The 17,678-nt window shown below is 40.3% G+C and overlaps 1 protein-coding gene and 1 pseudogene across 4 annotated transcripts in view; both read left to right on the plus strand.

Annotated features, from left to right (window-relative positions):
• Nucleotides 1–17,678, plus strand: part of LOC143123348 (uncharacterized) — a 685,973-nt pseudogene that overhangs the window by 229,177 nt on the left and 439,118 nt on the right.
• LOC143123356 (adhesion G protein-coupled receptor E5-like) overlaps nt 1–17,678 on the plus strand; it is a 48,590-nt gene that overhangs the window by 26,575 nt on the left and 4,337 nt on the right. For 3 of the 4 annotated variants that reach the window (XM_076284722.1, XM_076284695.1, XM_076284703.1), the window contains 10 exons: nt 8,047–8,379; nt 8,488–8,745; nt 8,987–9,244; nt 10,721–10,752; nt 11,146–11,217; nt 11,915–12,071; nt 12,675–12,788; nt 14,936–15,117; nt 16,043–16,198; nt 16,754–16,960. In XM_076284722.1, coding sequence (XP_076140837.1) covers nt 8,047–8,379; nt 8,488–8,745; nt 8,987–9,244; nt 10,721–10,752; nt 11,146–11,217; nt 11,915–12,071; nt 12,675–12,788; nt 14,936–15,117; nt 16,043–16,198; nt 16,754–16,960 — 1,769 coding nt within the window. The remainder of the gene's footprint in view (nt 1–8,046; nt 8,380–8,487; nt 8,746–8,986; nt 9,245–10,720; nt 10,753–11,145; nt 11,218–11,914; nt 12,072–12,674; nt 12,789–14,935; nt 15,118–16,042; nt 16,199–16,753; nt 16,961–17,678) is intronic. The other variant, XM_076284714.1, reaches the window with a different exon arrangement.

A 17,678-nucleotide genomic window follows, 5' to 3' on the forward strand; every position in this document is an offset into this window, starting at 1 on the left:
CCTCATGCACATGAAAGATTAATATCATGCCATTATGTTGTTTAACACACCGTGAAATAAAGTTTTCACCTTCCAACTTTGCTGATAACATTTCAAATAAATGTCAGTTAGCACATTAGCAAGGATATTGTGTAACGTATAGGCTAGGCTAGCCTACTGTTGATTTTGTTTCATAGCCTTTTGCTTGTGTGTAGTTAGGCCCACTGCTAGATTTTGACAGGAGCTCGCGATATCGCTTTAAAGTAAGCTACTTGGGCTCACGCAAGCTGTCAAACACGGTCCACTCATGTGGTGCACCCCTCTGGTTTATACATCCAGTGTTTATCATATGTTAGCTAACTGTATCTGGATGTGTTGCTATCAGAGCAAGACGTTAGAGATGGCGCATGACATGCAGTGATGCCTCGTATTAAAAACAAAAAAAAACGCTATTTAAGCACCGAAATCCACGTTGTTATTCGATGCAGTTACTACCGTTTGTGTCGGCACCGGTGCCATATTAGAACCGTGTTTCGGTGCCCAACCCTAGTCATATGGGTGTGTTTGGGGCGTAACATCATTTTAAACCAATGAGAATGACATCTGTCATTCCCTTTAACGGCGCAACGCGCTATATGTCAAATAAATGCATCGGTATTTTGGCATTCAACGGCGCATTTGAAGGAGGCTGCTTGCGAGACCGTATGGAATAGTCATTCTTAAACCATGCTTTACTAAAACCTAGCATAGCCTTCACGCATTTGCACTCGTCTATTACTTGAACTCATTGGCAAAGTGAAACTAACTTCACCAAGGAGTCAGTCAACGACAAGACAGTTATATGCAGTTACTTTCACTATTGACTGACAATGGGTTACCATCGAAAACATAGGCTGGAAAAAGCAACATACCCTAATGTTGCTCAAATGACTGAATAAAACAACATTTATCCTGCAGAGGAGTTGCTTATATCTCGTGACAGTGGGTCTTCAGCTGTGCTCCATACGTGTCTCTCGCCTCTCCCCTAATCACTTTTAACCGTCATTACCAATTTGCAAATGATGGTGAATAACTAGATGTACAGTATTTCATAATATCTTTATTGTAATTATGTTTCCCATTGTAATCGTGCAATTTGTAATGCTTTGCATGGACGTGCGCTGGTGTGCGTTCATGAATGATAGAAGGATGGTGCGTGCACCTGCCAATATGACTGTTGACATGCACTCTTAAAATAGCATATGAACTCGCCATTGACTTCTGACCAGGTTTAGGTGGTGTATGATAGCGATTTTTAGACATTGCGCTAGGTCCCTCCCTAGGTTGTTAATTGCCACACCCCTGGGCGCAATGCTTAAAAAATAAATGTGCAAAATACCGAATTCAACTTTCCGCGGGTGAATAACGAGTATTACGCCATGCGCTGGTGGCCCAAAATACAGCCCAAAGTGTTAACCTTAAAGGGAAACTTGGCAGGATTTCTCCCTCTGCTGGAGAAATTGCGCATTATGCTATTTCAAACTGTGGGAAAAGGTAACGATAAAGCACATAGATTTGTTTACAAGTTAGCGAATGGTTAGCATAAGTTTGGCAGAACTATGTGGATGTTACAATGTAAGAAACACGATTTAAAACAAGTTTCTTGTTTCTCACGTCTCTTTCCGGGACGGTAGTCTCAATGTTGCAAGGTTGGTTTTCCGCCTGGGGACGCTAGGCGCAGCGGGGAAAGTCACCATTTTCACCGGAACAGGTCATTTAACCATCTAAATGATTGCTAAACGGGTTTATTACGTTGAAATAGTTGCCAAGTCCCCCTTTAAAAAAAACTTTGATTACAGTCATTGGCTGTGGTGTAATGGTGAGTGACCAGTGAGGAATACAGGGGTGGACAGTAACTGAGTACATTTACTTGATTACTGTATTTAAGTATGATGGTTTTTTGAGTATCTGTACTTTACTTGAGTATTAATGTGTTTGTAAAATTGTGACTTTTACTCCACTACATTTGAAAGACAAATACTGTACTTTTGATGTCATGATTTCAGCCAGGACTTGTCCCCACTGGCCACCCTGCTGGCCATTTTGTGTATTGCTCCTGATTTCTGTAGTGTTCTGAAGTGATTATTTAGTGTCTGAGTAAAATCTAAAAGTATGGACCCAGCCGACACCGAACTACCCGTTGGGAGGAGATCGAGCAGACAAATTATTTCCTTCAGAAGCTCAACTCTGTCATCCACAGTGACTCAGACTGTGACCGAAGACTGGCGGCGGTGACCCTAATGGACAGAACTTTCACTGAGAAGACCTGGTTGAGAGGGCTACAGTACCTGGCATAGATGAAGCGGCCTCCCAGACAAAGCAGCTTAAGGACAGTTTCCAGGCCATCCTGAATTCTTCCGGAGTTGCACACACAGACCTTGTGGAGCCTGTTCACCCCTTGTCGAGCCTATCACTGGGTCGGAGAGTCTCCAGCCAGCACCTCAGGTAGTCAGGCTTGGTCTGCTTCGGCCCCGTTCTGCTAGACTCTGTTTATCTGAACTCTGAAAAGTCACCTTTCATGGGTACTAGAATAGCTATCAAGCCACCCCCTAGAAGGAAGCGTGACGCGAAGAGGCGACCAACACTGGCTGACCGACATTGTGCATCCAGACGAGACCCAGCCAGCTGAGGCCTTGACTGCAATCATGTTTTCAAAAAGCCATCCCTGCTTCTGTTGTCCTGCACTGCAAAAAAAATGAAATCTAACCAAGTGTTATTAATCTTATAATAAGATCAAAAAATCTATTTGGTATTGTTTTTAGTATGAAAAGACTTACCTAGTGCTGTCTCGAAAGATCATTTTGACTTAATTTAAGAAGACTTTGGCACGAAGAGGCGACCAACACTGGCGATGCCCAGTTCTCTGACCGACATTGTGCATCCAGCCGATACCCAGCCAGCTGAGGCCTTGACTGCAACCAAAGCCATCCCTGCTTCTGTTGTCCTGCCTGTTCTTGACCTGTCCCCTGAGTCTGTGAATGCTCTGCCTGCTTCTTCAGTCCTCCCTGAGCCTGCCGTGCTGTGTTCGCCTGCCCTATCTGTGTCTAGTCTGCATGGTTTTTCGGCCGGAACCTTCCGCTAGCTGTTGATTAGCCATTGTGAGCAATCCGTTCCGCCTGTTCAAGGATGTCTCCCGCCTTCCAGGCCCCCTCCGCCCACCCGGGATGGATTGACTTTTCTGGGGACGCCAAGGGGCGTCCATGGGGAGGGGGTACTGCCATGATTTCAGCCCGCTGGCCATTTTGTGTATTGCTCCTGATTTCTGTTTAGAGTAGTGTCTGGAGTAAGTGTCTATGTTATGTATAAGTGTCTGAGTAAAATCTGGATTGATTCAAGTCTTGCTTCACTGGTCTAGCATTTGGGTCCTCCTTCCTGAAATCCTGACATTTGACTCCACTACATTTGAAATATGAGCACGAAGTAATTCTTACTTTTAACCACATATTATTCTTTGAATGCAATAATGCGATAAACCATCTTGAAGTTATTTATTTTTCAATAGTCTAATTTAAACTTAGCTGTGGTAATGATGGTGACAACAAATTCTTCATCAGAACATCCTTCATGTAGCCATGGGAGAACCCAGATGAACCTGTTAAGAATTGAGATTTGAGAAGTGGTCTGGTGTTAACCTGACATTCACCAGCGCACATCATTAATATATATATATGGTTTTACTTTTTCTTCTTCATCGTCTTAGTCAGTTGTTTCATCTGTCTATTGCAGCCTCTAGAACAGGGTGGCTGAGCTTCCATGGAGATGATGTGTTTGAACCATTTGTCCAATAAATGTGCATACTTATCAATCTAACCCAGGGGCGGATCTAGAGATTTTTTCCTGGGGTGGCGAAGGGGTGGCATGAGGTTCCAGGAGGGGGGCCATGGACATTATTCAAAACTTAAAATTCTACGGATTTCATTGAATATGTTTTGTTCTCTACATCACATTACACGAGGTGGGAGGCAAATCGGAGATGTAGCTGGCGTTTTGGATGATGTGGGTCTTAATATGTGAATTTCTTTCTCTGTGTAATAACTATACAGTCTGTGTAGTCTGTACTTAAACTATACAGTGTCAAAAAGCAATTCTAGGGGGGTTTGGAGGTATGTTCCCCCAGAGAATTCTTTTAAAAAAATGAGCCCTCAAATGATTTAGTTTTGAGGGAATATGGATATATCTTTAAAATAAGCCATAGATTTAGGTTATATGGATTGAAACAAGATTCTGATGATTTGGGGGTATTTTTAAAACATGACCCCTCAAATGATGTCTTCTAGTGAGTTTTGAGGGAATATGGACACATTTAGTCATACAAAATAAGCGGTAATCGCTAGATTTAGGTATCTGAATTGAAAGATTCTAATGCAGGATTGTTGCAATGATAACCATGACTGTGACTGTCAAAACATTTCCATCTGATTTAATAAAGACTCAGTCAAGTAAGTATCTTCTTAGTCAAAACATTCTTTTTGGATTTATTATAATACAACAATTTAAAATGTACATAACAAGAATGTTATTATTAATCTACCACCTCACTAATAAACATGCAAACACACACACTGGTGAACAGTAACTAAGTACTGGGTATGGGTATCTAATTCAATTATTTAATTCTTTGGAAGGTTTTTACTTCAACCCCCACTACAATTAAAGGCCAAATATCTTTAGCAGGGATTAGAAACGGTTCAAAGAATGAAAATGAAAACCGGAAATGAACACAGTTTTTGGAAGGACGTAGCTGAGAACGGGAGCAAAACCAATTGTTCCGGAGTGAAAACGTAATTTTCAATTTTAGATAACCGGTTAATAACGGTATTTATCATTCCGATTAACCTTTGTTTGAATATTATTCAAAACTCCATAGGCTTGGAAAGTCACCTTCCCACACAATGTTCCCCAGACCCCTTATAAGATGAATTTAGTCAGATGTTATGAATCGGTATCTCCCCTGCATAATTGGCTAGAACTACTAGTTGATAAAAAAGAATATTAATATCCAACACTATCTAACTGCCTTTTCCAAGTATGTAGCCTAAATTACTGAAACAATTTGTGAAATAAGATACCAGAGACACTAGGCAAATATTTATAGGCCTGTCATGCAGTTGGTAGCACCATACATAGGTTAGGCTATTGCAAGGCTTAAAGCAAGGACATTTTCTGTGCCTTTAAGTTAGGCTATTATTTGTAAGACCTAATATAGGTATTATAATATTATGATATCAAATACTGTTTTTGCTCAGAACGAACCTAAATGGAAATCAGTCCCCCCAGTCCCTGATCTTTAGTGCCAAATTATGTTTTGACATTCACAATTTAGGCTACTCACTCACTCACTCACAAAGTGGTGCATAATGAAGTACATGTATACTGTATTAAAGTACCTTTATAAATATCCTATTGAGAAACGACCTCAAACACGAGTGAACAAGCAACATGTTAATTTCTTGAGGACACAAACTCCTGTGCTGGCCTCAGCTTGTTGGTTCATCTACCAGTAAATTATTGAAATCTACCACCCAATGAAACTGGACAATTTAACTGGAATCTAAGCAATTACATCTCATGCACAAAGCTTCATATGTGATCTGCTTTGACATCATCAAACGTCTAGTCGCCTACTCTGAGTAGGGTTTGTTTGAAAAGAGTAGGCTACTTTAGATGCTGGGAAAGTGGATGCATGACAATTTTGAGAACCCGTGTTGAATTATCACGTGTATTAATGGGTTGACATCGACGGCAGTATTTACAATCAAAGGTTATAAACTAGCGACACACACAAATAGACTTTAAACGTTAAACGTTAAGCTACGCATGAGCATGCCCTTATTATCTGACCTGACAATCATCGAAAAATTCGATGAGACAGTCTTGTGGATGTAAATGACGTTTACTAACAGTGAGGTTGTTGCCGGGTTAACTGATTTATGGACTGACTATATGGGTCTGATTATGGACTTTTTCGACTCGGTGGTCAAACTTACCACTTCGATGTAGGCCTACAGACAGTTGACACATAGTTGCATGCACTGTGCAATCTGCTGCCAATGGTGAAATTTCGCGGGGGTCACTGCGCTGATGGTGATGGGTGAAACCATTGTGATGGGGCGGGGGATTCTAAATCGGCGATTTCTGTTTGAAAGAAGTTTGGTGCAGGTTTCACACCTTCTCACAGCAGTCGAACATGTATGAACATAAAATATACTTAAACAAATATTATCTGATTTATAAATGTGGTGGCAACAGGGATGGAAAGACTGTGTCCCAGGGGTGGCAGTTGCCACCCTTTGCCACCCCCTAGATCCGCGTATGATCTAGCCCAAATGAACACTTTAGCAAAACATAGTGATGTAGAATAGAAATGTAGTGCCCACAGTGAAACACTACATGCCACCACACGGTGATTCAACTTCCCTTCCATAAACTCTTGGCCTAGTCCAACCCAGTGGCGTAACTATAGTAGGTGCAGCAAGTGCAGTCGCACCAGTGCCCGTGACCTCCCGGGGCCCGTCGCTACCCCCGCAATGCAATTGCTGGACAATTCTATACAGGTCCTTTCTGACTACCGGCGTGCTTTTGACCAGGCCAAGGCTACAGCGCAGACGCTCGCAAATAAATGGGGGTTCAGAGTACATTTGAAAATGTTAGAGCACGGAGAGTGAAGCGTCACTATGACGAACTATCGGAAGATGAGCGCTTAACCGATGCAGAGATATACTTCAAAGTGCAGGTATTTAATGCAACTCTGGACATTATAATCAGTCAGTTCTCCCAAAGATTTGCAATTATGCGGGAAACTTGTCATGTGTTTGAGTCTTTACGTCCTATGACCCTTCAACTCGCAGGTGATGATGAACTGCTTGAAAAAGCAAGACGTTTGTCAGACCATTATAGCAGGGACATTGCACCGACATTCCCAACACAACTCCTCTCATTCAGGTCTTGCTTTAAAGCAGAGATTTCACAGAAGTCATCTATTTTTCAACTTGCCAAAATGCTGGTGGTAGATTATGACGGTGTAACATCCACATTCGGGGAAGTGTGTACTGCTCTCATGTCGTTTCTGACATTGCCTGTGACTGTGGCAACAGCTGAGCGATCTTTTTCCAAACTCAAACTTATTAAGACCTACCTAAGGAGCAGCGTGGGGCAGGAGAGGCTCAGTGGATTAGCTATCCTGTCCATTGAAAATACGAGAGCCAGAGCATTAAATATTGGGAACATCGTTGACGATTTTGCACAACGAAAGGCTCGTAAGATGGCCTTCTAATGGCCAATTCACGCATATTGGGGATTGTATGCATATGAATGATTTTATTTGGTGTCTAAGTGGTGGCGCTAGCCAGGCTAGGGTTGAAGAGGCGCATTGAGTGTTCCCATAATTCCATGCGAGTTGATGTTAATGCAGTAATATTAGATTAATGTTTTCACATGTAATGGATCCTATCTAGTCATGTGTTATTTATTTGAAATTGTAATCTGTAACTACTAAACTACTTCGGTGCCTCAGGCCCTTTGTATAAACAATTGAAGTCACCCTTAATGTGTATTGCATGTATCAGAGCTAATTCATCCTGGGCCAATGTTTGTTGGTATGGCACCCGCGTAACGCTCTCGCACCAGGGTCACCATTGATTTGTTACGCCACTGGTCCAACCAATCAGTAAGCTACACAGGACAGCAGTGCTCATCCTGATTTCATCACCTTAATGGCCCAGGAGAGGACATCAGATGCAGGGCTACAGTGGCAGGGTCTAATCCTTATACTATAGATTCAATTCTGATTCCAATACTTAATTCAACAGCAACGCAAGGATATAACAAAATGCATGATGTTTAAGAGGTGAACTTTATTTATCACATTTAAATTAGTTTTAGACAATGTGGTACTGTTCATTTAATATGCAGCAACAAGTCTAAAATGGTGGCAGAATGGAAACTGGATGTGTTAAAGTATATGTCCATCTAGGAATGTAAACCCACCTAATGCCTAATACATTCTTTCATGTCTGATTTGTGTTGCAGGGGGTCCAAAGTGGAGTGTTACATACAGCCCTACACACATCTGTGCTCTGGAGGGATCATCAGTCACCATGTCCTGCTCTTACACCTACCCCAGTTATCTTACAGTTACAGAAGTGTTCTGGACAAACCAGTACTCAGTCCATTCTGATTTATCGAAAGATGCAATTTACAAGAAAAGGGTCACAGTGGACAGTAAAAATAAACACAGGAAATGTTCTCTGAACATGATTCAATTAACCAAAGCAGATGCACATTATCAGTATTACTGTAGGATTACCACCAATGTAGACAATCAGAAAATGACAGGCACAGGGATTTCTTTGAAAATAACTGGTAAGTAAACACAAGCTGGGTCAATATGCTAATATTAATATAATGATACTTTCTGTCACATTACTTCCATCTATATATGAAAAAAATACATATTTGCACTTGTCTTAGATCTGCAGATTGTTTCAACTACCAAAGAAAGTGTGACTGAGGGAGATAATGTGACTCTCACCTGCAAGACCATCTGCACTCTGACTGGAAGCCCTTCATTCATCTGGAGTAAAGATGGACGTCCTGTGGAGAAGAAGCAGATCATCTACAACCAGCTGCAGCTCTGCCCAGTCAGCAGAGAAGATGAGGGCAACTACACCTGTGCTGTTAAAGGCCATGAGGATCGCTCATCTCCACCCATGAAGATAAATGTCGTGTGTGAGTATAAATCATCATGTCAAATGAAATGCTATCACATGAGTTTAACTATATTTAATATCCACAATGCAACTGATTGAAACACAAATAAAGGAGAAAAGTCCAGAGTACAGTAAGTCAGTCCAAATCCACTATGTTTTTATTTGCTTTGTCCACATGTGAATGCACCGAATTAAACATATTATATGTGTTATACTGAATATAAGTCATCAGAAAGTAACTCAGTGTCTCCCACTCCCAGGCCCAACGGTTGTTTTTTCTGACATAGAAGATGCAAAGGAAGGTGATGAAATCACTCTCACCTGCAACACCACCTGCGCTCTGACTGGAAGTCCTTCATTCATCTGGAGTAAAGATGGACGTCCTGTAGAGAAGAAGCAGATCATCAACAACCAGCTGCAGCTCCGCCCAATCAGCAGAGAAGATGAGGGCAACTACACCTGTGCTGTTAAAGGCCATGAGGATCCCTCATCTCCACCCATGAAGATAAACGTCATGTGTGAGTACAAATCATCATGTCAAAAGAAATGCTATCACATGAGTTAAATTATATTTAATATCCACAATGCAACTGATTGAAACACAAATAAAGGAGTACAGTAAGTCAGTCCAAATCCACTGTGTTTTTATTTGCTTTGTCCACATGTGAATGTGCCGAATTAAACTATGTGTTATACTGAGTATAAGTCATCAGAAAGTAACTCAGCGCAGCAGATAGTACAAATCACACACAATCACACACACAGTAACACACACAGGCATAAAAGACAATAAACAGTAAACAGTCAATAAATAGTAAGTCAATAAAAATTAAAAATAAATAACAAAACAAAAGGGGGGTGGGGGTGAGGCTCATCATATCCAAAAGTATGAGTGGGGGTGGGGGTTATATGGTTCTTTATAGAATTTAGAAGTAAAATGGCTGCAGGTACAAAAAAGTGCTTATATCTGTTGGTTTTAAAACTGGGGAATTTAAAGCGTGATCCAGATGGCAGCATCTGAAATTCAGCCTGGGAACTATCTGACAGGATAGATTCAACCCTTTTTAGCACCTGCTTCTGGTAAAGTTCCTCCAGGCCTTTCTGCTTAGAACCTGTGAGACAGCTGATCATCTTAATAACCTTGGAAAGGAAGTTTTTTTGTTTTACGGTGATGGACCCATACCAGCAGATTAAGGAGAAGGTGACAACTGACTCAACAAAGGACCTACAGAAAAGGGTCATCAAGGTCTTTTTCACATTAAACTGGGCCAGCTTCCTAAGGCAATGCAGGCGCTGCTGGCCTTTCTTGCAAAGCAAACTAATATTTGGCTCAAATCACAACTTGTCATCAATAATGGATCCTAAATACTTGTACTCTTTAACAACCTCTATTTCCTGACCATTTATGTTAGTTTTCACAGTGTTACAGACATTACGCCTAAACTCAATACACATGAAAATGATTAAATTACGATTTCTAAGCCAATAAGTATGCTTCGAGTTGTTGGTGGTGGTAATTAAACATGAATGGGGACAGATTTATGTATGGAAAATGTTGATTTTGTTAACAAACAACTGAAAACATTACACAGGGGACCTTTAATGACAAAAAGATCATTCGAGCACTGCTTTTTTGAGATATTAACAAAAACAAACATATTTTTCCCATAGACATCATATCGGACATTATGACATGATAAAGAGCCGTTTAAACTGGGTTGCACCTGTTCCAACTGCCATCTGCTCAACTAGGCCCCATTTCTTTCTGTGTCTCTCTCGATTCAACTAGAATACAAGGCACCTCTCATGCAACTTTCTCTGCATCCATCCACTTTAAATTCATCCATTAAACTATCTGTCTATCAACATCTATACTATCTACATGTACATACACATCCATTAAACTATCTACCTATCATCATTCATCTGTCTATCAACATCCATTTTAGTTTACGTGGTGGCTCATTTTTTTTTTCGCTCTATGCTAATTTTAGATCCGACCGATGCGCCAATGGAGAAATGCGAGGTAAAGTGGATGGTGAACTTATTCATTTCTCATATTTGTCAGAAACATATTGGTTGCTTTTTCATTTTGATATTAGCCCTAATACCATATATGTTTCCACTAAGAAGTGTAAACACTTAAAGCAAAACACCAGTTATTTCATCTAGAAGTAAAGGTTTCACATTCACTTTGATGCTACAATGACTTACAGTGCGAACAATGTGGTTTCTGACAATGTACACCCAGAATGACTACATAGTTATTACGTAGTTAGGTCACTAGTTGTATACCAAAACTCTGTGCCAAACCCATCTTGGAAAATTATGAGGTGGTCCTTTGTGACAGAGTTCTTCTGCTTTCCCAAACACATTCAGCCCTTTCTTGACCTGTGCTATCCTCATATCCTCATCATAGGAATCAGACATAGACAGCAAGTTGAATCAGTTGGAACAGAAATTATCCGCGTCCACTCCAATACCTCCGAAGGTAAGGTCTGCATGCAAGTGATCCACCAGATATATACACTCTAAAATATTTCCCTGTTAAATAACAGTAAAGAACTGGCAGTAGGCCTGCCATTATGTTCCTACTATGACAGTATCTTCCTGTTAAATATATAACATGTATTTGCTGTAAGTTTTGGTGGAAAAAAACAGGACTAACTGACAGTAGGGTTGCCATTATTTTCCTGTTATTTTAATAATGCACAGTTGTGACGGTATCTTCCTATTACATATATAACAGGCTTTTGCCATAAATATTGGGGAAAACAGGAATCAACTGGAAGTGGGGTTATCATTATTTCTGACACCTCCAAGTGGGCAAGTCAATGCTAATTGAGAAAGTAATTCATTTCACTAATTACCTGAACCCAACTTACCAACTTCACTCAACATGAGCATTACCATCACCACACAGGCTTATGAGGACTTATACATGTTATCATGTCGCATGCTGTATGAAATTACCACACTGGCTCAGAGGCAAAACGCAACCTTTACTAGTAGGCAGGTAAAGTAGCCACTGATTACAGCTTCATCAGTAGACCCGAACTCTAGTTCAACTTAATAGAACCACCCACGACAACCCCTAGTCCAAGTGATTGGCTGTCAGAACATGACACAGGTATGGGCTTTCCAGCCCCATATAAGAATCAACTAGAAAATGATATACACAATATTAGGAGGTGTGCAGTCTGCTGGACAGTTTGCTGGAGGCTCCCCAAGAGAGTCTGGCCTCGAGGGCAGAGGACGTGCTCCGGTTCACTGAGAAGCTGGTGTCCAGACTGGTGGAGCCCACTCACACTCAGTCCAGCAGAACCTTCAGCACCAACACCACAGGTAGCCTACTTTTTAATCATCTCATCTCATCTTGCTCAGCCTTTAAGGAAAATTCCGGTATTTAGCACTTTGAGTCCCTTTTCTGGTTAGTTTTGGATGAACTAGAGTGGTGGACACCGAAATTTTGACGATTGGTCCTGTCTCGACTTTCCTGACTCGTTTTGAATCGCCTTTACTGCTTCAGAGTGGCTGCCTACAGGCATGCACAAACATGTCTTTAAAACAACCCTAGTCAAAGGTGATTCAAAACGAGTCAGAAAAGTCGAGACAGGACCAATCGTCAAAATTGCGGTGTCCACTCTAGTTCATCCAAAACAAACCAGAAAAGGCACTCAAAGTGCTAAATACCGGAATTTTCCTAGAACAACAAAATAACAACATAGAACAACAAAATCTATCTATAAATTACTGCAATGTCTGTCTGTCTGTCTGTGTGTGTGTCAAACTCTCTCTATATGGCTTTGGCTATGATATGGTAGCCTAGACCAGTATAGATTGTGCTGAACAGATGGGTTGGCTTATTGACTTCATGGGCTGACTTTTCATTGACTACATTCTGATTTAAGTGGGGGTTTTAATAATTGTCCTTGCTGTTTACTTCAGTGGTGGAGACCATGACCATCGGACCAGACACCACCCTGACTAGAGTCCCTCAAATAGTTACCGAACATGTCAGCCTGGCTGTCGACCTGCTGGGAATCGCTCAGAACAGCAACGGTATGCCATTGACACACACCAACTACAACTCAACCACAAAAGGTTTTGGCTTATGAAACACACAGCGTACGATTACTCACTTTTCTTTAGTGACTCTGCTGTAGCAGATTTTATTTTTTTAAATTTCTGTGTGTCCCAACAGAGATACCCAAATGGCTGTCCACTAGCTTGCCTGATTGGAATCATAAAGATATGGAACTCCTATATAATAATACTATTATTAGACATTTTTTGCCCTTGATATTCAGTGATGTGTAGCTTTGCCTCATTGATGTGATGTGCTAGATTTTACAAAAAAGGACCCCAAATGGTTCAGAGCTGTCTCCTGCATGCCCAATCAAAAGGGCTGTTTAATCGCCCTGGCCTCCAAGTCTATAATAATAATAATAATAGTAGGGCTGTCAAAATAACTGATTAATTTCGATTAATTAATTTGAGAAAAAATAACTGATTAAAAAAATTAGTGCAGATTAATCGATTCCATATGACCTCTAGGTTCTAGGTTATATCTGTGGCCTGAAATGCCTTGTATGTGAAAAAAAACTTCTTCCCGAAGCACATTTGAATTTATTTCCTCAGCATATTAGGTCATATCATAGATTATTATGGCAATTATTTGAACAGTGAAAATAATAATTAAAGAGCTTTTGAACTGTAATGTCACTAATGCTGATTATTCAATGATTCATTTGAATTTAAATATTTAAAATACTTTCACCGTAAAAATTATATATGCGATTAATTTAGATTAATTAATCACAGAGTATGTAATTAATTAGATTAATTGTTTTAATCGATTGACAGCCCTAAATAATAGTAATAACAATTATAATAATAGGGCTGTCAAGTACGGTGGCCGACAGGTGCAAACAACGTGCAACTTATGACAACAGATGCAACTTATGACAACATATGCAAATCAACAAAACACTTGCAAATACAGTAGATAAAACACAACCAACTTAAGAAAACATTTTCATCTTCATTTGACAACACGTGCACATCATTTAGAAAATGCGCTGCATTGCAATGTTTACATTTCAGAAAAGGGCTACAAAATTCACAACTCAAAGGAAGTGTTTCCGGGGGACACTTAAAAGTGATCAACACCTCTGAACAGGTGGCGAACAAGTGTGACAACGACAGCTCCCGTTTAAAAAAAATCTGGCTTGAAATGTAAGTATTTGGGTTTATCTTAACATTTAAATGGCACTTAAAAATTGATGAACACCTCTCCTTTACTGTCTGTATGTATGTAATTCGCCACCTATTCATCACTTTTAAGTGTCCCCTGGAAACACTTCCGTTGTGTTGTGATTTTCATAGCAAATTTCTGAAATGTAAATGTTTTCTGAATTTGTAGCACATTTTCTAAATGATGTTGTCAAATGAAGATGAAGATGTTGTGTTTGTGTTCTATTTGCACGTGTTTTGTTGATTTGCCTTGTTGCCATAAATTGCATGTCGTTTGCACCTGTTGGCCATCGTAGTCAAGTGATTAAAAATGAATCTAATTAATTACATACTTTAGATTAATTAATATAAATTAATCGCATGCATCCATTTTTGCTATGAATGTATTTGAAAAATATTAGGGATGCACGATATATCGGTGGCCAATATATTATTGACCGACAAGTTGAAAACAATAAAATATTATTATCGTTATGATAACAGCATTCCGGCCGATAATTTGCACCGATATTTTTTAAAGCCCTAATGTAAGGTCCGCCTGGCTACACATCTTTGGCACGATGTATTCACAACACACCACATAGTAGGCACAATGTATTCACATCGACATTTTTGCCCGGAAGGGGCGGGATATGTGTAGACAACTGCCATATTGGCATTACAAACTAACCCCATACATTTCTATGGAGGATGCTGTGAATGCTGTGTCTCCTCATTAAAAAGACTCTGACTGTAGCCAGAAGTGTCAAAGGTTACTACAAAATTTTATTAATCAGCGTTAATTTTTTCAACACATTATTTTTTCTGTATTTAATTACTTAATCAAAATTAACATGTTATTTTGGCAGCCCTAAACAATAATAATAATAATTGTTGTTTATATGGCACTTTTAGCAAGTTTAGTATCTTGTGTCTTGGACTGATTGGTAACATGTTTTCATTCTGGTCACAAGGTTCAGCCTCTGCGGTCCTTGTGGTTTACAATAGCATGCAGGAGGTCCTCAATGCCAGCTTCTTCAAGACAGTACCTGGACAAAGTACAACTTCATTGTCTGATGTGATCTCTGTCGTTTTACCTAACACACTTAACAAGAGTCTACCGAGTCCAGTCAACTTCACCATACAACATGCCAAAGTAGGTTTCCATTTCATTACATTGCCAACTTCACCATACAACATGCCAAAGTAGGTTTCCATTTCATTCCATTGCCAATTAGCCCATTTCACAAGATGGGGCCACTGTGTAAATCAACTTCCTGTGGAAGAGCACTGTCCCATAGACAGCAAAAGAAACGTCCACAGGAAAGATAGAAACAGGAAGACGTTTTACCCCACAATTAAGGTATCATTAACATCAATGAGGCTGGACACCTGGACACTGTGAAATTGGTCTATTGTGCAAATGAATCAAGCCCCCCGTCTCCCCCTGGCAACATGTTAGCGAGTGTGAGGGAGAAGAGCAAGTTCAAGTTACTTACTTACTACTGGAGGCAGAATTGGTTTGCAGTAGAGTCCTCATACAATCATACACTTAGCTTATCCCACACTTAGCCTATCTCTTCTGGGATTCTGGGGATCCAAGAAAGTTATTTTATATAACATTTTTGTAACTAATGAAATAGAACACATAATGAATTGCCTCTACATATCCTTATGCACAAGTAGCCTAATTTACACTAAAAGTCTAACACGGATGCTGGCACAAGTCCAACAATCGTGAGACACCTTCTAATCCAGGTCCTCACAGAGAAATTCAGCCTTATTAGGCTACAATTATTAAAGTGAAAGGCACTCAACACCGATACATCGGCATTTGGGAGGGACGGGTCAACCTTGAATAATATACTACCGGTAATATTTAGTGTCCCACTCTGCCCCTGCAAACAGTTATCTGTTACTTTCATGGAGATGAAGTCTTCCAACTTCTTTTGTTTTTGAATTATGTGAGAGTGCAATCTTGTAACTGTTAATTCTTACATTGTCTTACATTGTGTTTGTTGTGAAAAAATGTGACACCCCCCCCCCCCCTTTTAAATGCATTTCTGCATTTCATGTGTCAGTCCATTGATGAAGAGGCGTCCTGTGTGTACTGGATGGTCAGTGGCTGGGTGAAGGATGGCTGCTACGTCAGTGAGACCAACTCCACACACACAGTCTGCTCCTGTACACACCTCTCCACCTTCGCCCTGATCATGACGGTCGATCAAACACCGGAAGTGAGAAAGGATAATTCACAATGATATCGGCCATTTATTATTGGTTGATAGCTCTTACAAAAACACATTACATCAACACTATCTATAAACATTTTATAATTATAACTACCAACAAATGTAAGAACATGCTTTCAGTGAATATATGTTATGAATATCAATACAGTGTTTCCCAGATAATTGAATTCCATTTGTGGTGGTTGGTTTGCAGAATTAACTTAAATGCAACAGTTTTTGACAAATTAGCACAGCGTGGTTATGATGCTAACCAGATTTAAGCACAGTTTAGTACAACCTGGAAAATCATTGTGTGGTGGTCAATGTTAATATTGTGGTGTGCCGCCACAAATAAGTCATTGTATGGGAAACACTGCAATACTACAAAAAATGCTACCAGCATAAATAAATTGAACTGAATTGAAACACTGACAGCAATACAAGTAAACAACAGTGCTATAGACCATAATGTAAGTGTAACAACAATGTAACGCCATAACAATGAATAAGATAATCATTTCAACACATACTGCACTACAATCTAACATGCATCTTTCCCAGAAACACCCTGTTGTGGATGTGCTGAACACAGTTTTTGTTCTGATCGGCCTGGTGTTCCTGACCCTGGCCGTGATGACCTTTGCCCTCTGTCGCTGGAACCCCAGGGTGTCCAACGTGGCTCGTCTCAACCTCTGTGTGTGTCTGCTGCTGGCTCATCCCCTCTTCCTGCTCACCCAGAGCTTCCTCCACCTCATCCGGCCACATGAGGTGCTTTCTTACCACCACCTTCACTTACCTCGCTTCATTCTTAGAGCTCAATGATATTACAACAACTGCTACTACTACTACTACTACTATTACTAGTGCAAATAATAATAATAATAATAATAATAATAATAAAAAAAATGGTCCTCCTAAACCCTACGGTTCTCGAGATATTCACAGAAAACTGTGTCTGCCCTACCTTCCTTTCGGGGGGTCCAGTCCAGCGGGGGGGCTATAGATCAAAACGAAAAAATGATGGTTCCATGCTATCCATGTGGGGTTACATGCCCACCAAGTTTCGTGTACCCCGGTCTTTCAGTGTCCCGGGAATCCTTGTTGGTGTACGGTCACTAAATGTACACATAAATTATTTTATTGTAAGGCCCCCCATGAACGAAAGTTCACAAAACTTGGTATGCTTTCGGAGGGTGTCATAATGATCCTACACTTTTGACCATGTCAGCCAGAGATACAGTATTGTGATGAAAACACTTAATTTGTTGCTTTTTAATTTTTAACTAGGTGGCGCTATACATGAAATAAGTGGTAATGGGATGGGTTGACATGCCCCCTTAAGACCAACATACAAAAAAAAGGTGGACCTCCTAGGCCCTACGGGTCGAGATATTCACAGAAAACTGTCTCCGGCCACCTACAGGCCAGTTGGTGTATAGTAACATAAATTAATTTATTGTGTGGCCCCCCATGAACGGAATTCCAC

Source organism: Alosa pseudoharengus, unplaced genomic scaffold, assembly GCF_046254945.1.
Source record: "Alosa pseudoharengus isolate Yale_2024_CS ecotype anadromous, Long Island Sound unplaced genomic scaffold, YU_APseudo_1.1 YU_APseudo_1.1_scf_1, whole genome shotgun sequence".
Taxonomy (NCBI): Eukaryota; Metazoa; Chordata; class Actinopteri; order Clupeiformes; family Clupeidae; genus Alosa; species Alosa pseudoharengus.